The 24,001-nt window shown below is 31.9% G+C and overlaps 2 protein-coding genes across 6 annotated transcripts in view; both read left to right on the forward strand.

Moving 5' to 3' along the window:
• Window positions 1–703: 703 nt before the first annotated feature.
• Window positions 704–11,281, forward strand: LOC129966719 (major facilitator superfamily domain-containing protein 6-like). 2 transcript variants are annotated; one of them, XM_056081248.1, is made up of 4 exons: window positions 704–1,827; window positions 3,926–4,007; window positions 6,045–7,391; window positions 10,980–11,281. In XM_056081248.1, exons 1-4 carry the CDS (start codon window positions 1,825–1,827, stop codon window positions 11,165–11,167), a joined length of 1,620 nt encoding a protein of 539 aa, XP_055937223.1. In that variant the 5' UTR covers window positions 704–1,824; the 3' UTR covers window positions 11,168–11,281. The 2 variants fall into 2 exon arrangements, with proteins under 2 accessions (XP_055937223.1, XP_055937224.1); XM_056081249.1 differs by having other exon boundaries at window positions 704–4,007.
• Window positions 11,282–13,909: 2,628 nt separating this feature from the next.
• LOC129966722 (uncharacterized) overlaps window positions 13,910–24,001 on the forward strand; it is a 33,098-nt gene continuing 23,006 nt past the window's right edge. For 2 of the 4 annotated variants that reach the window (XM_056081253.1, XM_056081252.1), the window contains exon 1: window positions 20,264–23,296. In XM_056081253.1, the coding sequence (XP_055937228.1) occupies window positions 20,559–23,296 (2,738 nt within the window). In that variant the 5' untranslated portion in view covers window positions 20,264–20,558. Of the gene's footprint in view, window positions 14,324–20,263; window positions 23,297–24,001 lie in introns of those variants that run through there. The other 2 variants (XM_056081255.1, XM_056081254.1) reach the window with 2 other exon arrangements.

A 24,001-nucleotide genomic window follows, 5' to 3' on the forward strand; every position in this document is an offset into this window, starting at 1 on the left:
TGGTGGCAGAGAAATCCTTATCTCGGGTGGCATAATGTTGGGCAGACGTACACCACTGCACGACTTCGATGCTGGTACTGTCAATGCACATCGCTATAGGGATGATATCCTTGAAGCCTATGTGAGGTTGTTCCGGGGTGCTTTTGGCCCAGACTTCATGTTTATGGATGAAAACGCTCTTCCACACAGAGCCCAGATCGTTGATGATTTTCTTGAGGAAGAGGATATTCGACGTATGTACTGGCCTTCGAGGACTGCGGATGACAATCCTATTGAACATGTTTGGGATGGTCCCGGAAGAGCCACTGCACAGCGTAACCCCCCTCCTAATACCCTCCAAGAGTTAAAAGCTGCGCTTTTGGAAGAATGGGCTTTGTTGCTCCAAGCATTTATTGACACCCTCATAAACAGTATGAAAGCTCGTTGTGAAGCCAGTATAGCAGTGCACTGTGGTCACATTCCATATTAGACAGGAATTTTCCCGAGATAAATGCTTTATCTCTGATTCATAATGTAACACTTTTTGATACATCCTGTTTCTTAATTCCCAATTAAAATCTTTTCCACGTTGTTATAAGTCTATGTTCTTTCTTCCATTGTAGTGTACCTCTGTGCCAAATTTCGTGGCAACACAGTGAATAGTTTTTCATTTTTAGCAGATTTTATGTTTGTGACCTTAATTTTAGACATGAGTGTAGTTTCAATTAAGTAAAGAATCAATTAAAAACAAGGTAAAAAGAATAAATTGAGATTAAATAAAGAAGTATATATGCGCTGCTTTGTAACAGTTTCCATAAGTACTTAATAACAGAAAAGTTACCAGTTATATTGATGTTATATAAAGTTAACAGTTATCATATATTGATGATGATTTATAATTAAACGTGAACTTCATAAAAATAATTTTATTATTTTTCATTATTATGTATTCCTTAAATCCTTATCTTATAACTTTAAATGAGCAATTCTTATACATATATAAATTTATTTCGTGTGTCTCAGAAACGGCTCTAATGATTTGGATCATATTTGATATCTAGATAAGGTCTTCTTTTTAAGTTTATCTATATAAGTGCCTTTCTTGAAAAAATGAGATTTTATACACAAAAATTTTTTTTAACTAAAAATTGGCATGTGGTTATGCATGAACTGCATAAGTGTATCAAAGATGGAGTGGTAGTTAGAGCTTTGAACTCCCAGGCATTTTATATTTTACGCTGTTACAATTTTTGTTAGTTAATCCATGGCAATCAGATCTGAGGGAGTGTTAACAGGACGACAGACCTCCTAGAACGGCATATTTTCCAATTAAGTAATAAAACCGTTAACTTTTTTTCGATTTTTTTTAAAGTCCTCCGATCCATACTAATATATTGCAAAACTTGCTGCGAATGTACCGGTACGTGCAGACTTTTACAAGCGACCTTGATGAAAACGTGTTCTTTTTTCAGTAAAAAATAATAACAATTCTCTGTATCCTAAGCATATGAAAAATGAAAAAATTATTTCAGAAAGATGAATATTCTCTTTTTCAAGAATATATTTGATTATAGAAAAAGTAAGGGAACGCTCAAAATATTGAGAGGGGACGAAGGTCGCTCTGTAAAAGACGCACTTAAAATACACTTTTTGTTCTGATTCCGGTCGCGTACAGAATTAGAAAGAATATTTGTTTGGATATATTTTTATGCAGCATAGTCCACTTATTAAAACCGGTGTGTTGTACGAGTAACAATCTCACTTACGAATAATTTTTGGTTTTAAAGAATTCAGATGTCGTCATATCTAGAAATGGTTTCTTCGGACCGATGTGAAAACGACTAAATGGTAAGTTCGGAGTTTCACTGCCTCTTCTAAGCTACATAACTTATTTTTGAGTCGTTTTCTTTGTTTCTTCCGATGTTTCTGATAATTGTGGTTAAAAGATAGAGATACTTTTATTATCCTGTCTGAGCTTTCACTGAAGTTTATTTTCCCGTTCAATAAGTCAGACTCCGCCCACCTTATCTGAAATTTTTTTGCTATAATTGTTCAATTCAGTTTGTGAATGCATTCGTTTGGAAGTGGTCTGAACAAAAATAGATTTTACATTATTTTAAATTTCAAAAATATTTCTTTTCAGGTTCAATTGTTTTTTGCTCTAGAATTTTTATTTATATTTTAATCAATTTGTAAAAATATTTTAAACGTATTTTAGAACAATTCTTCATTATTGAAGCGAAACTATAATTGTTTTTATTATTCCTATAAATATTTCATCCTGTTTTGTTTCTTTGTTGATGATCACGATATGAAGATTCGGCTTATTTTTCTACCCTGAATAGGTTTTAGTACAAATCTTCCTTTCAATAAATGTTTTAGAATTTCATTCTTTTTCAATTAAAATTTCAATTTAGAATAGATTAAAGGTAAAAAAATTTAAAGCACTTCCAATTTTAAATAATGAATTAATATAAATAATAAAAGAATTAATTAAATAAATGGTTAATATAAATGATAATTAAAGATATAGACATAATAAAATCTATATCTTTTCATTTTAGTATAAATGAATGATTAAAGATATGGACAAAAGATTCGATATATGCAAAGCACAATGAATTGAACGTTAGCATAAGTTATATGTTTATCAAAAATCGGAGTTTAAAAATATTTTGATGAGAAAGCAAATATTTTGATATTAAATATTTTGTATAACATAAAAAATTACGCAAAATATTTAATTGAAATTTTTAGCAAACTATTAATCTCGGTAAACAAATTGGCTTAGCAGTAGACAAGTAATAAATAACCAAAAAGCATATGTACTTCCAAAAGTTGTTACCAAAAAATAATAAGTCTAAAATATTTCTTTAATATTTTTAAAGATAAAAATGTGTTGAAATGAGGAAATACGTCAATCAGTTTTTTAGATGAGAGACCTTATATAGCGCAATTGCTAATATCGCGAAATGCTTACATCTGGAGCTATTAATCAAATATTTGGTTTTCGGGTTTAATTGAACACCTAATCAATTTGAAATTTATTGAAATCGGAAACCTGCATTGACACATTTATTGAAATCGGATAGTTCAATCGGCAACTATGGGATATTGGGAATTCCTAATGAATTGAAATCGGATTTAATTGAATAGTTTCTAGTTTTTAGCAAACCCATAATCCCGGTAAACCTCCTGGTCGCAACAGGCGGCTTATAATAAATAATATAAAAGTTTATGCACTTTATAAATCTTGCTATAGTAAAAATAGTAAGTCTAAAATAAATCATTAATATTTTTAAGATAAAACTATATTGAAATGTGGAAATATTTTTATGAGTTTATTAGAGGAACACCTTATAGAGTGTCTAATATCGCAAAATGCTTAAATGAAGGAAGCTACTAGTCAAATATTTTCGGAAAATTGGTATCAGTAGTCAAATTCGTAGATTAACTTCCTGGAGCCAGATTAAATCTACTTCGAAGTGACTGGTCACGGTATCCATCGAGATAAGATTTTCCCTTTTTCAAAAACGTTCTTATCAGAAATCCCCCCCCCCCTTTTAAGAATACACTAAAGTAATTTCAGACCCTGATATCATGTGAGTACTGACAAAATATCTCGTCCCATGTGAGAATTCACAAAGAAAATCACGAGATCGTGAAAAGTGTGAATGATCTAAAGATAACAAGACATTGTCATACAAATTCTTCAGTTAACTAATTATTCACATCTCACTGAGGAATGAGGTATAGAGGTTGTGTCCTAAAAATCGGACTTTGGCAAGGCGTTGTATCTGATGAAATTATAAACATTTAAAATTAATTTTTATACTCCAACTGCTTTTTAACTGATTTTTAATTCTTATTTGCTTTTATCTGCAGGAGTGTATTGGGTTTTATTTTTGTTTTTATTTGTTAAAAGCGAATTTCCTTTTCACAATAGTCGATAATGTCAGAGGGACGTATGTGCCATGTCAATACGCGCTTCTTGCCCATCAAAGCCCACTATTTTTTCTTTTTTGGAGGTAAGTGCTTTTACTTACGCTATCATCTTTTATTCTTAAATTTTCGTACCTTTAATTTGTATGACTTTTAACAAGCACTTATTTACCTTTTCTAACTCATCTTCTTAAAAAGTAACAAAACATGAAGCATTTTGACGATCTTCAATAGATAAAGAAATAGATATTGCTTAGTTTCAAAAATGTGTTTATAAAATAGGAAGAATTATAAACAACAATTTAAATTGCAAGACTTACTAAATATCTTGTATAGCTAAGAAAATATTTAAAAAACAATAAACTTTCTTCTTAAATTATATTTAGCAATTCAAATAATAAACTCTAGTACATAATCTGTAAATATATAATTTTTGATTTCCTCAATACGCTTTTCTCAGTTTCACAGGCAGACATCTACTTTTAAACAAAGGTACTAAAATCACAATAACCAGTTTGTACCTGTACTGTACGATTGATTTAAAATATGCTTGTTTGATTTTATGACCAATAGAACGGTTTGTAATGGAACTGTGGCTTTATCATGGTTAGAGATACGTGGTTTTATATATTTTGATTTCATTACATATATTTGATTATGATCAAGCTTGACAAATTTGAAACTCTGTCTTCCATTAATTATTTATTTATTTCATTTTGTTACTATATTTTACTACTTGTTTAAAAAATCAGTAGTTTCGAATTTAGAGTAAGAGTTCAACCATCTCTGCTAGGATAAATAAACTTTAAATAAGCATATCGCTATTTCATACTTTGTAATGTACACCTCAAAAGTATTTCTTTAAAACTCCAATTTTAAAAAAGTATTAGATTGGATCACAAATAGCATAAAGATCACTCGTGATACAAAATGGCAATTCAATAGTGGTGGTATTCAATACTATTTCTTTGCAGTTGGAAATTATTTTGTATTGTACTAACTGTTGTATGGCTAAGAACAATTCAACCAATAGTGTTAATAGTTCTCTTTGAGTAAATTTGTAGATAAACGCTTTATTATAGAAATTATCCATAAAGAAAGTTCTGTTGATATAATTACATGAAAAACATCTATCCTCAACAACATCCATATCATCAAGTCTTTCTGATTTTGGCACCATTAGCTAAGTGAAAAGTCCCAGATCCGAATCTTAAAGTAAATGAAAAGCTGATACGCAACCAAATATAAGTTAAATATTAAAGAAATGTTCTAAAACATTTAATTATATTTTGCATGTTTTAATAAATAAGTACAATTAATTTTTTAACATTTATAATATTGGAAAATATATTGTACAATATCGGTGGTCAATGTAACAAAAGTTTTGTATTTTACACCGTTCCAATATTATAGAATAATTTTGCATAATACTATATTTCCAAATTTTAAGTTACACGACATAATATACTTTTGAATTAGATAGTAATCTATATGATAGCATTAATACTTTGTCAACTAAATGGTCAACGAATGATCCCCAATGCTGAGAGATCAATTAATAATAAAATTAGATATCAATAAATTGAAATGGTTTAGAACCAGTAATATGAAAATTACTACTTTCACAGAATGAAAGAATTTACTCTACTTTGTCTTTCAATAATCCTATTCGGGCTTATAGGTAGTAGCCCCGCATATTTGTTCTGCTGCTGCCAATTTTTTTCTTTTTCTTTGTTTGTCTTTAGTTTATTTGTTCTACATGTAATCCAGAAATTAAATATTTTATCTAATTTTTAAAAGAATAAATTTTGCTCCACGTTTACTAGAAAAAGATTCTTAATTATAAACAATAATTTACCTAATTTTCTAGCATAACAGTGTAGTATATATAATGGATCACCAGATACATAATGTACTTATGTATTTCAAAATTTGTTATAAGTTACAAGAAATTAATAAAATCACTCTTATTTCAATCTTAGATTATTATGCCTGTTGAAAAAAAAGGAAGACCCCTAGTTATTAATCTTACCTCTTTAAGACTTTAAAAATTTTAATTTTAATTTATGATTTTCGTTCTCATCTATCACATTTTTAGTTTCATTCATTATCCTTGTTTTCAGCCATGGGAGGAGTGATGCCATTTATGCCCGTGCTGGCGAAGAATCTCGGAATTAGTTCTACAGCTGTTGGACTCGTCTACACGGTGCTTCCTTTCTGCGTGTTTTTCTCGAAACCGCTCTTCGGCTTCATCTCAGACTTGTTCCGAAACATAAAGCTGATCGTCTTCCTGCTCGTCTGTGCCACGTCCGTAGGCTACTTTTCAGTCATATTCCTGCCGCCCATCGATAACGTAAAATGGATTCACGTGGATGCCCAGTGCCAGAACATGGAGAAGTCCATATCTGTTCTGCCAAACGAATACGACAGACGTTGCTTTAGAGACGTTCTCAAACAGGGAGTGAACGGTGAACTCAATTTCATGCCTTGCAACACAAATAGCACACTCATCCTTCATGAGAGAGTCACCACCAGCAAGTTTTTGAATGCAACTACAGAACAATCTGCTGATTCCAGTGGCAAATTATGGCTGAAGTTCACGCCTGATTCACGATTTACCTGTGGTTGCATCAAAAACGGTTCATCTTCTTTCAAAAGTGTTAAAATGAATTCATGTTTGCTGGGGGACAACGACTCGGTGTATAGGACTTACCAGTTTTGGGTTTTTACCATACTGGTAGTCATTGGGGGTACAGGATCCGCAACTGTATTTTGCCTCAGCGATGCTGCCTGTTATGAAGTCCTAGGAGAACGGACTGAGTTATATGGAAGACAGAGATTGTGGGCCACCATGAGTTGGGGATTTGTAACTCTTTTAGCTGGTTTCTTTGATGATATAGCTACAGGAAATTCTGATACCACGAACTATGTCCCTGGATTCTTCCTAATGCTAATTCTAGTTGCTATTGATCTTCTTTTATTATTGAGAATAAAACTTACCAAGGCAAACTTTTCAATGCACATATGTCAAGACATAGGTCAAATATTCTCCTCCTGTGAAACCGTTGCTTTTGCAATTTGTGTTTACATTATCGGTGGTTTGACGGGCCTCATATGGAATTACCAGTTTTGGTTCCTGGAAGACTTGGGCGCCACACGGACTTTGATGGGTCTTTGTGTAGCTGTTCAATGCCTAGTTGCTGAAATACCTTTCTTCTTCTTTGCGGGGTGGTTCATCAAGACTTTTGGATATTTCACTTGCATCATAGGCTCCTTCATTGCTTTTACTTTCCGACTGGGACTCTACTGTGTTCTGGAAAATCCTTGGTTGGTTCTTCCTGTTGAAATATTCCATGGATTGAGTTTTGCTGTCTTCTATGCCTCCATGACTGGATATGCATCAAACAATGCCCCGCCAGGAACTGAGGCAACTATGATGGGTATACTGGGAGGTCTTTTTGAAGGCCTTGGTAAGCTATTATTTAAATTTTATGCTTATATTAGTTATAAGGAAGTTTGAGTTACGAAAGGATAAAAAATAAACCCGTTGGCATAAATACTTTTATTTAAATAGAAACTAAGCATATATTAGTTATTTTCAATTACACCAGATTTTTCCCATTCCTTTTGATTTCTTTAACATCATTTACTTATTATTTTAATGTTATTGACAATCGTATATCTTCAAATGTTATCGCATGCAATGTTATCGCATGTTACGCATGCAAATATAAAAGTCTCATGTGACAATAATGGTATTACATTTGAAGCTGAAAAAATATTTAAAAATTTAATCTTTCTTTTGTTGTCTACTAAAACAAATAGAGGTGTAACATAACGTTGTAAATGTCGATAAAAATTTCGGTTTCAGGCAGACATTTGCCAAAAATCGTTTAATATCACATTTTTATTTATAAAAAACGAGAATAAAAATAGATTCTTAGAAAAAGTTCAGAACACACTTTATTATTGTACTTTGTATTAAAATGTATGTAAATCAGTATTTCTTATTTAAATGAAAAACTACAAAAGTCGAAGAATAATATTGATAATTACAATATATTTTTCCATATGTAATGAAAGGTTACATAGTTTCTAAATTATACAATAAAATGCACTTAAAAATGGTTTTAGAGTTTTTAACATCAAATTGAATGTCTGTACACATATATTTCTTGCCAGAATCAGCGATTTCAATTTAACGGTTTGAATGCATTTATTTGAAGAAGTTCCAAATGTATTTTAGAATTCATTGAAAATGCATGAAGCTTTCAAAATTCATTGTGCTTTCACATTCATAAAATTCACAGTACTCTAATGATTCTAATTAACATCAAATCGCAGCATTTTCAGATAAAAAGCATTATAAAAACGATACATATAAAAAAGCATAAAAAACTTTTTGCGATATTAATAAGCATCTTCTTTACATAAATAGAGTTTCCATAATAAATTTAATATAGAATTCGTACGTTAATGACTGAACTGAAATTCTACATCAATTTTAACACAGTTACAGGAAAGATTACAACTTAATTCCCTCGCCTTTTTTTAAAAAAAAAAAAAATATTGCATCGTTATGAAACAAAGAGTAAGGCAACCAACAATAATAACAATAATATTGAAAAATATTTCAGTACTTTTACAGATTATATTTATTTCTTAAATACAAATTTAAAGACGGTTTTCTTCCCTTTTTTTGTCATTTGATTGATGTGACAAAAAAAAGCAATTAACATATATCATAAGTATATATTAAATATATCATAAAATATTTTAATTCCAATTTAATTTTGCTAATAACGAGTAAACAACTGATTAGATATTTCATTTGTATGCATTCTTCATAATTATTAAGTAAAAGTTACAGCAGGATCCATCTTGATCCAAGAATATTAGAATCGTGATTAGTGGCTATATTTCATCTGGTTCGGTTAAAAGATGTACTACAATAAAAAAAGATAAATTTAAAATTTTCATCAAATTGATGTATTAACGAAAATTTAAATTTTATTTCTTTATAGACATTTCCTATTTGAAAATATGCTATTTTATGTCACTAATTCAAAAATTTATGCAGTCATAAAAATTTGTATGGATGTCTATTGTTGGAAATTCCATAGAGAACGAATAATCAATTGGCGCGTTTTAAATGCATTCCTTTATTTCCGTGCATATTTGAAAATGTTGATTTTTACCAAGAAATTTTATCATTTACCTAGCGTACTACTACGTTCAATAGATAGCCAAGTAATCGCGATTTTTAAACATTCTTTTTCTAAACTTAGTTTAAAGCAGAAATTTTGTTTGCAGATTTTTGAATTTTCTATTCAAACAAGCCCTAAATTTTTAAATTAAAATCTTTCAATTCAAATTCACAGTTTAGAAATTTTTATTAAATTTTGTTTTCAGTTGATAATATAACTTTTTTTCAGAAATTAATTATTAGTTTATATTTTTATTTTAATACGTAAAAAGGAATTAAAATTTCATCTTAAGTTAATTATTTCGTAGTTAATTTGAAAAAAAAATAGAGAATACTAAATTCCATAATATAAATAATAATGTAAATTTAAAACTAAAAAATATTAAGAAGAAAAATATTGAAAAGTGGGTTTTGTTAATATATTAGATGATAGAAAATAAAAAATTTTATCGATACCTTTGGGATAAAAAAAAGATAAAAACGTGAGGAACTTAAAATACCATGATAAAGAAATTAAGTAACAATGAATATCGTAAAAACAATTCCAAAACATTCACAGAAACTGAAATAAAATATTATAGAATTAAAATCATATTACCATTTTACTAGGAGTCTCTAACAATTCTTCACGCCTTTGCATTTTTTGACAAAAAAAAATCATTTTTACTTTTTTTAAATATTAATAAAAGCGTGATTTTAAAAGAAATTAATTTATTTTTATGCTAATTTTTATTATTAAAGAAAACTTTTCTTCAATCCACTAATGATATTGCTCACTTAATGCAACAGTTTCTTCGTTGAATCTCTTGAAAAATAGTGGCAATTTTTCTTTAAATCTAATCATTCACTTCTTGCTAATTTTCGAATCCAGCAAGAATCAATCCTTTAGGGAAGCGTGATTTAGAATTTTTACTAAACTTAAATTTAGCCTTACGTGTCATCCTAGGCGAGTTTTTTAGCGATTAATCCCTGGCATGAAGTTAATAGTAACCGAAAATGAAATTTGTGTCTTAGACACGTTTTTTTCCAACCAACGGAAACCAAAATTTGACGCAGAATTACAATCACAGTCACAGAATTGCGTACCAAATTTGACATATTTAAGTCATTGAATTTTTGAGTTTCCGAGATTACATGCCATTGAAAATACAGACACTAAACAATTAATTGGATTTGACTCAAAATTTGATAGATGTTTACACAATAGATATAACCCCCGGGGGGCACCTCTAAATGTTAGGATGAGATGCTTCCGGCATGGTGGTTGGATCTCGCCACCCTGGAGGGTACACAAATGGGTGGGGGGATTTTTCTCCTCCCATCGATGACGGGACGTACTCCCTTCGGGGAGGGTTGTACCGTGACCGGTGATGGTCACGGTACAACCCTCCTTAGGACTCAACCACAGTTCCCGCCAATGTTGCTGTTGCGGCGCCCCAGTCATTCAGTAATTTTTCCGCGTGCCTTCGTGACGGGGCGGAGGTTAGATGTATGACTTACACAATAGATATTAAATCTGTGTACCAAATTTCATCCATCTAACTCTTACAGTTTTGTAGTTAATGAGTTTTATTCGAACAGTCATATAGGCAAGATTTCTTTGTAATGGAATTTGCACAAAATTTAATAGAAATCTACAAATTTAGTGCAGATATCATTAGCAAAACTCCATCTGCTTACCTCAAAGTGTTTTTAAGTTTCTTTGCACCGACAGACTGATGACAGATATAATGACAAAATCGTACTTTTCGAACTTAGATTATCTGGACTTGATATATTCATTTATTAGATTTAATGATTTGTTGCATTTCGTCGATCGAAGAGAAAATTGAAATGTCTTTTTACTTCATAGGTGTCGCCACGGGCAGTCTTCTCGGTGGAGTCGGTTTCGACAGAATCGGTGGCCGTAAGACCTTTCTGATAGCCGCCATAATCAGCTCGATCTGCATCCCATGTCTCGTATTAGTTCTACTTCTTCTACGGAAACTTCGACCCAAAGACAGAATTCCAGTTCCATCAAATGCCAAAGACTGTTCATAACTTTCGTAAATGATAATCGTTTAATGCATGATTATTTGTTTTGCATCATTTCATCATCTTCTTCAGACTCTGCCATGTTAGAAATCAAAGATAAATAAACTCGTCAAAAACAAAGTCTTATTCCGTTTGTCATTAAAAAACAATTGCTGAATTGTTTCTGGTAAAAATAAAAGTTCAGACTTTCAGAATTTCCAGAGATAAAAGACTGGACTTCCACTTCGAATGTGGTTTACATGGGATCGATTCCTCAATGGACTTCATTACGGGTACCTTAACATTAATTAAACCTTGATCTTTTAAAATTAAATGCATGGAAAAGATTAAATATGTTTTGAGGAGTTATGATATTAAATTGAGATTATTTTCTAATATTTGATAATCTTACTCTATTGGTAAATATGCAAAAAATGATTTTATTAGTTTTCAGTTCCAAGTATTTTTAACAAATGTTTCTTATTTAAAAAGAAAGACACTGGGGAATTTATTATTCCCCAGAAAGAATTCTTGCATTAAGGAATAATAGCACTTCCACACTGTTTATTTTCTTGTTCAAATCTGGAATATTTTTGCCAGTTTATAAAAAAATACAGCCACAGATTTAATCCATTGTAAATCTGTGATAAATAAAACTATCTCCAGAATTTCAAAATGTTGAAAAAAATTTCTAAATTTCAAATGATTAAATGCATTATTTAGAAATTCACAGTTGAGGGAATAATCACATTTCATAAGAGCATTTAATTTTGAATACAATGAACTCCTTCTAAAATGTTTGTTTGTTTTTTCTGATTACATAATACTGATTATGCGGTGGCAGCTCGTCAATTAGCATCCAAGAACTGCAACACCCCTAAAACATTTTTAAGAATTAAATTTTCATTTTTTTCTATCGAATTTTCTTTTTTTGAAAATTCAAGGTCCTTTGCTAGCTTTACCATTCTGAGAGTCCGTTGAGCAAGAAAAATGGAGGGGGGAGGGAAACAAATAAAAAAAAATTAAACAAAAATAAATTTTAACTATTTATTATGGAAAAACTTATGATATTTGAACAATTCTTCTGCTTTATTTAAATATGTGATTGATGGAAATGATTGAAAAGAATTTAAGTTACTCTAATTGACAAAATTCAATGCAGAAAATTGAAATTATAATAAATAAATAAAATTTACGTTCGTTTTCTTTAAGCCTGCAGAATTTTCAGTAATGCATTGCAGCTCTTGGGGAATAATTTCAAAATTAAAAATTTACATTAACTACTAAGCCATAATTCATTTCCCGATGACTCGCGAACAGTAAGTATTATTTATTGGCTTTCGAGAATCCACTTCATTTCTTTTTCAAAATTAATTTTCATATTTTCTTTTTGAATTGACCGTTATGACAATATTCGAAATAGTAGAATAACACTTTTAGAATAAGATTTTTTTGGGTCGCTAATTCTGATTTTAAAAAAAAGCATTTATAAGCATTTTTCGAATACCCTTTACTTTCAAAGTCGAATTTTTCAAAAAATAATAGAGGTATCAATATGAAATGTTGATCAGCGAAATTCCAATTTGGTCTAATTAAAAAAAATGTTTTGAAATTTTCTGAACGTGCATGTTTTATAAACTTATCCATGATTTAATAAAGCCATGATAATTAATTTGATAAATCTGTATATTACCTAATTTTTTTTTTTTAATTTCTACTTAGATTAATACTTTTTTAAATTTAAACACGAAAAACTGGTATTATAACTTTCATCTCGACCCCTCCATCTTTTTATCCAGTAACAAATCCGAGTGCACATATAGAGACTGGCTATGGATGATCAGTTCAATAACTTAAATCAGTAGAAATGCTGTTATTTGTTTCTTTGTACGTGTGTGTGTGTGCGTGCGTGTGTGTGTGTGTGTGTGTGTGTGTGTGTGTGTGTGTGTGCGTTTCGCATTCTGTTTTTTTTCAGGTAAATTTGTCTGGACTAATGTACAAAGAACATCAAAATCAAAGTTATTTCATTCATTTTTAAATTAACTCTATCAACGTTTTTTTGAATTGTTGCTTAGAGCAGGACCCTGTTTCAAATAAAATATGTATAAAGTGTTTACAAAATGAGAATTCTATCTTTTAATCCACGCTAAAGTTTTAAATTTTCCATTAAATTTAATCTTTTTAATTTTAATATCATGATAATTTTCTATTTTCTTTGAGAAATTTATTTGTTTTTTTATGAAAGTTTAAAAAATCTCACAATTTTAATATAATTCGATTTTTAATAGTAATGCATTTACGCAAGTTTTGGGGTTTTATGGTGTGAGAACCACAAAAGAAGCTTAACGCTCAGCACACGAATTACATTTTAGTCGGAGTTCATAATATTTCAGCGAGATACTTATCGAAATCCAGAGAGCGTAACTTGTTATATCTGTTCGCAAAACAGGAAATAAACTTGCTTATTTGATAGCCTTGAAGATTTTAAAATATTTTTTAGCTAATGTCATTTTGCTGATTGAGCATTTCTTCCATGAAACATATAACTTCTGAACGAGATAAAAAAAAAAAAGTCTTCATGCAAATATGCATCAGGCAGGAATGATAAAAATAAACCATAGAAAAAAATTTGAGGTCATCATGAAATGCACTTTTTCATCTCGAGTAGTTTTTGTTTTGTTTGTCATTGCTCTTAATAAGCCATCAGAGAAAAAAAAAACTACAAAAAGTTTGTTTTTACATCGTTTGCGTCAAAACTAATTCATAAAACAGGAGGCCTATTTTGAATTTTATTAATCCTCGAAAATGTGTTGAAATGAATCTTGTTGCTGTTAGCAAACTGTGTGAATGAAGATACTGAGAATAGGTATGGAATGCTACACGTCCTTTTAGAGGCAAATTTTGAAGAATAATATTCATTCAATGTCTGTTTAAAATTGAAGAGTTGAAATTTATCATTTAAAAATGATTTATTTTAAGGAAAGAGAAGAATAGTTCAATACATTGTTGATTAAAATCAAAAACAAAAAAATATGGAAATTTCAACGAATAATGTCAGTAAAATAACGGAAGTGGTTGAATCGATCACGAACATGCCGCCTACAGCATGCAAAAAGACTCCTTGGTGGCATATTGATAGGGAAATGCTGCATTTCAAACTACATTTCTTCTTGTTGAGTGGAGGTACGTTCTTCATTTGATTATAAAAATATTAATTTTATTTCGAACTAAAATTTAGATAATATTTTTAATGCAAATTATTTATTTAAAGATTATTATACACAAATTCAATAATTGCCTTCGATGTTTATTTTTAGTTAAGATGGTTTCACTTATGATTTATAATAAATATCAATTGCAGTAGAGAATTTTTGTATCATGTAACTTCTCAAGTAAACTAAATATTATAATAAAAAATTTTTAAAAACAAAAACAAAATTTTTTTCTGATTTTTAATACTTTTTAAGGAATGATACAAAATTTAACTAAAAATTCTAATACGCAACTTGAAAGTAAAATATAGAATAATTTATATGATATTTCCTTTCATTTGGTATCCTTTCATTAAAGATAAAATAAATTTTTTTCAAGAAATGGTAAAATAGTCTTTTAATTAATAAAATTAATTATTCAATTAAATTTTAAGAAACCTTCACTAAAATCTTTTTTTATGCTTCAGAGTATTTGTTAGCAAAATTTGCAAAAAAAAAAAAAACTATTCCGTGATTTAGACTTCTATAGTGTGCTATTTAAAATTTTCCACTTTTATTAATGAAAATTTAATATAGATTTACACTGGGAAAAACAATAAAAGATATAGAAATAATATTTAATAAAGCTTAATTTTAAGATTTAAGAATTTTTTTTCTTATAACTTTAAAAAAAACTATTAGCATTTGCATGGTTTGAGTTTTATATAATTATGCAATACCATGAAGTCACCCTATTTATTAATCTTTTCTCACCCGTCAAGGAAAATAGAATTAATGTCCAATGTCGAATCTTTTTTATTCCACGCTAATATATCTTAATATACTGTTAGAGATAAGCACTTTCAGTTACAAAATGCTTTAAACGGTATTACAGTTGTCGTGTACTCGCCTATGGTACACGGGTTCTTTTACTGTGATTGAAAAAAACTACTCTCCTTCAAAAAATAAACTATAACATTTATTTCTACGACAAGACAAGCTATTCTATATACATATTAAGTTTAAATGACTGCATTTCCGAAAGAAAATAGTTCAGAATCTTTTCAGCTGCTGATCACAACGCTGTTGCGTTTTCAAGTTTTTCCAAGTTGTTGTTGTTTTCAATGCGGAGTTGAGTTGTTACTCGCTTCGTCAAAGATTGCGGATTCACGCTACACTCCCACCTTTTGGGTTTTTCTTTTCAAGAAAACTCAAAATGTTCTTTAGTCCAAACAGTTCACAGGTCCAGTCGTTTGGGAACTTGAATCTTTCGGCCGAAACGGGTTTTCATGGTATTTAGATTTGGTAGGGACGTTTTGTCCGATTCTGGTAGCTTCTCAGGATGTTCAACATATTGCTGTTGTACTGTCTCTTCTTTCTCATCTTCAATTTCAGATGCTCTCTTCTCTAGTAGATTCTCTACTGAAGGCGTTTGAACCTCAAGGGCGTAGAGACACTGTACAGGTCTCAGAAATTCGCCGTTCTTCGTTTTTACTTTTACAAGATGAACTGAACCATTCTTACCAGGGAATCTTTCTGTTATTTTCCCAAGAGGCCAATAAAGACGTTTTGATTGGTTACTTCGACAATAACCACTTCTCCCACCTTGAAATCGTGGGTTTTTATCATTTTCTTGGTTTGTTGCCTCAGCTGCCCCAAGTATTCCAGTCGGAATCGATTTCTGAGATCTTCTTGCAGTTTACACCTATACAGCCACCGCTTGCGAAAATACTCTTTAGATAGTTCCAAGTGGTCAAGATCTGGAATTCCATTTTCTCTACGTTTTCTGAGGAATGAAGATGGTGTTATAGGTTCCAAATCATCGTGTTCTGAAACGTAGGTAATGAGTCTTGAATTTACGATGTCTTCGCAATCGCATAGAATTGTATTCAATTCTTCGTAATTCAGGCATGCTCAGCCTAGAACTTTCTTCAGAAGGTCTTTTACTCGGGCAATAAGGCGCTCCCACCATCCTCCCCACCATGGAGCTGATGGTGGTATAAATTTCCAAATAATTTCCTTCTTTTTCCCTTCTCTTACTACTTGTTGCCAGTTAATACAATAAAATAGTTTACTTGTTCCAACAAAGTTTGTTCCATGATCTGAGTATATTACTGAAAATCGTCTACGTCGGGCAATAAAACGCCTTAGCGCTAGTATGAAATTCTCAGTTGACAGCGAGGAAAGAAGTTCAAGGTGGATCGTTAAGTTCTTTAAAGGCGAGACTCTAGCTCGAGACTGAACAAAGCTAACAAACACCTCATCACGAAACTCTACTCTTAGGAAAATACAAGTGGCATACGCTTTAGCACTTGCATCACAAAAGACATGAAGACTGACGGTTTCTTCTTCGCCTTGACTCAGTTTCATCCACAGAGGTATTTTGACCTCTAAAAGATTCTTTATACCCGTCAGCCAGTTCCAAAATCGTTTCGATAGACCTTCTGGCAAGGCATCCTCCCATTTAAGTCCAAGATTCCAGGATTCTTGAATCATTAACTTTGGAATGATGGTTACGGAAGAAGATATACCCAAAGGGTCAAATATACTCTGAACCAAAGAAAGAAGACCTCTTTTAGAAAGAACCACGTTTTCATCTTTCGGACAGCAAGACAGAGTATCTTGTTTTAGATTTCAGTTTAAGCCCAATAAGGGTACAGCTTGATGTTTATCGGGTTGATAGATAATTTCAAGTGAAGCATTTGATTGCCAGCCTCGCAGATTGAATTTTCCTAAAGACATCAACGCTTGCGATTCAACTATAAATTTATCTGCTTCATCTATATTCTTCAAACTGCAGACACAATTATCCACATAAAATGCATTCTTCAAAATTTTCGCACAGAGCTCTTCAGGGCCTTTTTCCAGATGGCAATTCAAAGTTGGAAAAAGGAATGGACTGCAGGTGACACCAAACACAACTCTACGAAGTCTGTAGATTTTCATTTCCTTGTCTTTGGTTTTCCATAAAAATCGCAGATAATCCTTGTACCTGTCTCTGATTCTGATATGGAGAAATGCCTTCTCAATGTCTGATGTTATTCCAACAGGAAATTTCCGGAAACGATTCAGTGGGAGAGGAACAAGTTCAATTAAATTAGGACCGCTTTCTAAGCAGGCATTCAATGAGTATATACCCTTTATATATACGGATGCGTCGAAAACTGGCCTTACTTTCTTAGTAATGCTATTCTCTTTAAATACAGGCCTGTGTGGGAGATAGTATTCATTTAACTCTTTTTTATCTTCACTTTCTTCAATGACACCGTCAGCAATCCATTTTTTAAAAACATCTGCATATACTCCAACCTTCTCGCATTCTACAAGTTTTTTATAAACAGAAGAAAGTTGTTTCTCGGCTATTTGTCTGTTGTCAGGGAGCTGGGATGATTCTAACACCCAAGGTAAGGCGACTTCGTACCTCCCTTCCTCATCAATCGTCAGAGTGTTTCGAAAATAATCTGAAGTACCTTGATGCATTTCAGTCTTCTTTTTCGATTCATCAGGATTAGTAATTCCAATGACTTCTAACTTTCATAAGTCACTTATATTACAATCTTTTATAAGTAAGTTTGTCACTGTCATGCTTATAGAGTCTGAACTGCTTGGTACTCTTCCCATAAGTGTCCAACCAAGAAACGTCTTAATGGCAGTTAATCCACAAGTTAAATTGAGGATTTTTCCAGTCATCAATTTTCCTGCTATGTCAGCACCAATAAGCAAATGGATTGTGAATGAAGAACAAGATGGTAAACATTCTTGATCAGTTAGATGGATTCCATTATCCTCTAGTTCCTTTGACCAAAATCCGGTTGGTATCTGACAAATTTCGGCACAGATTTTATCTTGATCAAATGCGTTAAAAGTACAATGATAATTCTTTTTAAAATCACTCACAAAAATCTTGTATTCTGAATGTTTCTGGGGATTTTGCATCCCTCCAAACAAAGTATGAATAAGAGTTGTTTCTTTTAATGCAGGATACTTCATTTTCTTAGCAACTTCTTTCGTAATATAAGATTTCTGACTTCCAGTGTCTATGAGGGCCCTCACAGCAAAGTCCTGTGTTTCTCCCCGAAGAACTACGACCCGAGTTTGTAGAAACACACTTGTAGAGCATGTGGTATTGATCAATGTATTGAACTGTCCAAAATTGGTAATTCTATCAGGGCACATCACAGCATGATGTCTTTGACCACAAATTCCACAATTCACTTGGACCCTGCATAGCTTTGACACGTGACCGTTACTTAGACATCTGAAACAGCAACCTCTTTTCTTCAATCGTTTCATTTTCTCATTTAAATCCAAATTTCGAGCAACATGACATTCTTTGGATTCATGATTGTTCTTGTCACAAAATACATACATCAAAACAGATTTTTTTGTTTCCTGAAAAAAGTCTCGCAGCTGACGGCAAGTCTCTTTTAATCTTGATGTTTTTGTTATTTTCTTTCAAAGAGAAGCCTTCCATAGCAAGAGCTATCCTGTCCTCATTTTCAACTTCGTTCTTCAAACATTTCATCAAACTTTCCAATCGAGATCCTTTCGTGTCATCTTTTCCATCCAATCCTCTATCATTTCTCCGCCAGGCTCTTAAAACTTCTTCACTTAAACAAGACTCAACCAGGGGAAACAACATGGCCGCATACTTTGCTGTAGTAACGCCAAGAGTTTCTAATGATCTCAGCTGGGTTTCAAGTCGATCATAAACAGTTGATAATTCAACATGTTTCTCTTTAAGATTAAATGCGAGTGTCAATTTTAACAATTCTCTAACGTAATATTCAACCAACAAATCATCTCTGCCGAATCTAGATTTCAGATAATCAATCGCCTTGCAATAATTTCCGGAGGTAGGGGGGAAACTTTCAACTAATTCCCTCGCTCTGGAATTCGGGATAGTTGCTTGGACTAAGTATTGAAACTTGTCGGTTTCATCGATATCGTTGTCTTCATCAATTTTTCCGAATTGTCCCCAAAACGGCAGCCAATCTTTAATTTCCCCGCCAAATTTCTTCAGTTCCAAACGAGGCAGCTTGAATTTCCGCTTTTCACCGCCAACTGAAGATAATGTATCAGCGTTAACAGCGGAATTAGTTTTTCGATCCACTAAACTAATCCTTTTAAAATTAAGTGAATACTCATCTGCTGAACGAGATTCCTTTTCAATATCGTCTTCATTTATGTCTTCAGACATCAACAAAAGATTCAAAATATCTTCATTTAATTGCAAAAGTTCATTATTTTTCTCGCCAAGCAGTTGGAAGGTTGCCAAACAATCTAAATCTTCTGCAATGTTTACTTCCGTTTTCGCTGACTCATCTAAATGATTAAACAATCTAGTAAATGCAGATCTAACAGTTTTTCGTTTAAGCTTTAAAGCTTCCACAATTTTTCTGAAACAGTTATTCTTCAAAGTATCGACAAATTTCTAAAAACAAATAATTTATCGTAAAAAAAATTCACTTGCCTTTCGAATCGTTGAATTTAAATCACAGTCCTGTCGCGGACGCCATGTCGTGTACTCACCTATGGTACACTGGTTCTTTTACTGTTGTTCCGTCTTAGAGACGCCTTTCCCCTATTCCAGCTGTAGTCATCAGGAAACCGGCGCATGCGCAGTTTCTGTTGAACTTTGATACGCTTCTTTTTTATTACTTTATGATTCAGAATTTTGTAATGCCTATGAGAGATGTAACGGATGTGTTTCCAGTTGCTGTGTGTGCGCGTGCTTTTGTGATGTTATGTTAATATGCTTCAGATGTCTTCGTCAGTAGCTGCTTTAGGTATAATAAATAGAAAAAAGACAGATCAGGTCCCCTTTATTTGATTACCCACGAACATTTTGGCGCCCAACGTGGGGCCTGATCTAATGGAAAAGCAGCTATGAAGATCGAAAGGAATCAGTAACCAGAAAGGTGAGCGAATATTTTCCTTTATTTAAGAGAAACTCGGACATTTAAAATAATTTAATTTCATGGATTGGAATGTCCGAAGTTAAAAGGAATGAATGTAACAATATAGTGAAATTTGATTTTTATATTTGAAGTTGAATTTTTGTTACATATTGATACTATATTCGCTTTAAAGATATTGGTTACTGATAGAATACTATTGAAATATTGATTGATAATGCATGAATAAATCTAAAATTGATATTGAAATTTGATGTATTAGAAATACAATTTTAATTTTGGAGTTTTTGAATATTAAATATAAGAACGATGGATGAACTTTCTAAATTGAGAAAAACCAGAGGTTTGCATAGATCTTCAGTTACAAAGTACATTAACAAGATTAATAGCGATTTGGAAGAGAAAATAGATTCTCTTACCACCAAAGATTTGCAAGAGGCCTTAAATTATTTGAATATATCGTCTACACAGTTAAAAGACTATGATAAACCTATACAAAATCTAATCAAAGATGATAAGGAATTCGAAACCGAAATTGAGTCGGCTTTCGAATACAATGAAAAAATCATAGTTTGTTTGTCCAAGTTATCAGCGCAATTAAAATGTTTACAAGACGAATCAGAGCGCCAATCAATATCATCAAATGTTTCTTTATTAGGCGCTACAGGAAATCCTAATTTAGATGCAATAAACAACACTCAGGAAAGTTCAGCCATCGTACCTGTAAACGAATATAATTTTAAGACCATAAAATTGCCTAAACTTACAATTGAAAAATATTATGGAGACCCCTGTTGCTGGTTAGAATTTTGGAATCAATTTCAAAATTCTATTGATAATAACAAATCTCTGTCAAAAATAGATAAATTCTCATATTTAAAGTCACTATTAGGGGGTGCGGCCGCTATTGCGGTTAATGGCTTTGCGCTCTCAGACGAGAATTATGATCAGGCTTTAAAATTGTTGAAACAAAGATTTGGCAGAGAAGAACTGGTTATTAACGCACACATGTCAAAATTACTAAATCTTGTACCAGTAACTGATTCAAATAATATTTATGGTCTTAGGAAGTTATATGATGCCGTAGAGATAAACTTAAGAAGTTTAGAATCATTAAAAGTTACTTCAGAGATGTATGGGCATTTACTCTATCCCATTTTAATTAAATTGATTCCCGAAGATCTTGTCCTTGAATTTAATAGAAAAAAAGTTGATAATTCGGTGAAGTTCGAATTTAATGTAACTGAATTACTAAATTTTTTAAGAATTGAAATTGAATGTAGAGAATCCTCTGCGCTTATGCATACCGCAAAAGGCGATAAACGCAAAGAAAATTCGCCCCCGAAAGCGAAACAGAATCCTTTCAACAACTTCAGTCGAAACACAGCTAGCTCGCATGATATATTGCGAAGTCCAAGGTCAAGCGCAAAACCGAAGGATCTTCAATGTTTTTCCGCGTCAGCTTTAAACGAAAATTGTTTATATTGTAAAGGTGAGCATCAATCGGAGTTATGTTCTCAAACCGACTTAGAAACGAAACTCGGTGTTTTAAAACAAGATGGCAGATGTTTTTTATGCTTGAAGCCAAAACATCGAGTTAATGAATGCCGCCAGAGAAGATATTTGACATGTGAAATATGTGGAAAGAAGCATAATAAATCTATTTGCTCTCAAGCAGAATCTAATACACCCGATTTGAATAAAGATAATAAGAACGTAATTACCGCAATTTCACATTACGATAAAAACAAAACAAACTTTTCTCGCGGTAATATATTTCTTCAAACATGTGCAGCCCTAGTACGCAATGATGAAACAAACGAATTTGAAACAGTACGACTAATGTTAGATAATGGAAGTATGAGAACATTTATAACACGTGAAGTTTCAGAAAAATTAAAGTTAAAAGTAATAAGAAAAGAATCTTTATCGGTATACTCTTTTGGCGCTAAACAAGCAAAGGAACATTCTTACAATATAGTGAGAGTAGAATTAAAAAACCGTGAGGATCCCTCTTTACGTATTGAAGTAGAAGCTTTGGTTACAGAAAACATTTCAGCCACTACTCTTCCTGCACCTAACAACAATATTACTAAAACGTACTATAAATTGAAGCATTTACAGCTAGCTGATAATATTGATAATAGAGGCAAGAATATCTCAATATTAATTGGTGTAGATTATTATTATGAAATCGTTTCAGGCAGAATAAAAAGATTAAACAACAAACTGGTAGCGACTGAAACAATTTTTGGATGGTGCTTGCAAGGTCACGTAGGTTTATCAAATGATTTAATGACCATGAAGATTGTAGTAGATGAAAAGGATATTTCGGACCAACTTAAACAATTTTGGGATCTTGAGAATTTAGGGGTAGAAGGGGTTGAAGAGGATGATTTCGAAAAACATACTGTAGATAAAGAAATTATGAAACAATTTGAAGAAAATATTGTTTATCAAAATAAAAGATATACTGTAAAGTTTCCTTGGAAAACAAATATGAAAGAATATTTAGCTAATAACTTTGAAGTGGCTAAAAGGAGGTTTTCGCATTTAAAATCAAAATTTATTAAAGATAAATCGTTATATTTAGATTATAAAGCTGTTATTGAAGATCATTTAAAAGAAGGTATCATTAAGAAAGTTATAACATGTGAAGAAGAAAAACCTTCATTTTATTTGCCTCACAGGGCGGTAATAAGGGAAGATAAAACTACCACTCGTTTGAGAGTGGTATTTGACGCGAGTTCTCATGCGAAAGGACAGTTGTCGTTAAATGATTGTTTACATACTGGTATCAATCTCATTCCAGATCTTTTTGAGATTTTAATAGGTTTTAGAGAGCAGGCTGTTGCCATAACTGCCGACATAAAGAAGGCCTTTCTGCAAATACAGATTGCCGAAGAAGATCAGAATTATACTAGTTTTTTCTGGACGGAAGATCCGGAAAAGGAAGAAGAGGAAATTTTCAAGATGACTCGAGTTCTTTTCGGTGTCAAATCAAGCCCCTTCCTCCTTGCAGCTACAATCCAATACCATCTAAAGAGGTATGTAGAACAATTTTCTAATACCTGTCAAATGCTAGGAAAATCATTGTATGTCGACGATTTAATCTGTAGCCAAAGAGACTTTGATTCAGCTTTTAAAATAAGCCTAGAATGTTATAACATCTTTAAAGAAGCGAGCATGGAATTAAGGAAATGGAAAACTAACTCAGTTGAGCTTCGTGATAAATGGAGAGAGGTGGGTTTAGAAATAGATGAAGAAAAATATTCAATTAATGATAACTCTGCTTTAACTCCTTGTAAAGTGCTAGGATTGGCCTGGGATTCCAATTTAGATATATTCCAGTTTGACACTCGAAGCTTAGAGAAATTCCTGTCTAAAAAGATAAATTCCAAACGATATGTTCTTCAAGTAGCTGGACGCATTTTTGATCCAGTAGGGTTTTTAGGACCTTTTACCATCAAGATAAAATGTCTAATACAGGACATTTGGTGCTTGGGATTAGACTGGGATGACCCTCTCCCGAAAACACTGATCACTAAAATAAATGAATGGTGCGAAGAAATAAAAAATTTGCATCTTATTAAAATACCTAGATATTTTTTCGCCGAAGCGAAAACCACTGAAATAGTTGAAGCTCAACTACATTGTTTCTCCGACGCCTCTAAGAGGGCATATGGAACTGTAGCGTACATTAGAGTCTTATTGAAAAACGGGGAAATCAAATCAAATTTGGTCGCTTCAAA

Source organism: Argiope bruennichi, chromosome 4, assembly GCF_947563725.1.
Source record: "Argiope bruennichi chromosome 4, qqArgBrue1.1, whole genome shotgun sequence".
Lineage (NCBI taxonomy): Eukaryota > Metazoa > Arthropoda > Arachnida > Araneae > Araneidae > Argiope > Argiope bruennichi.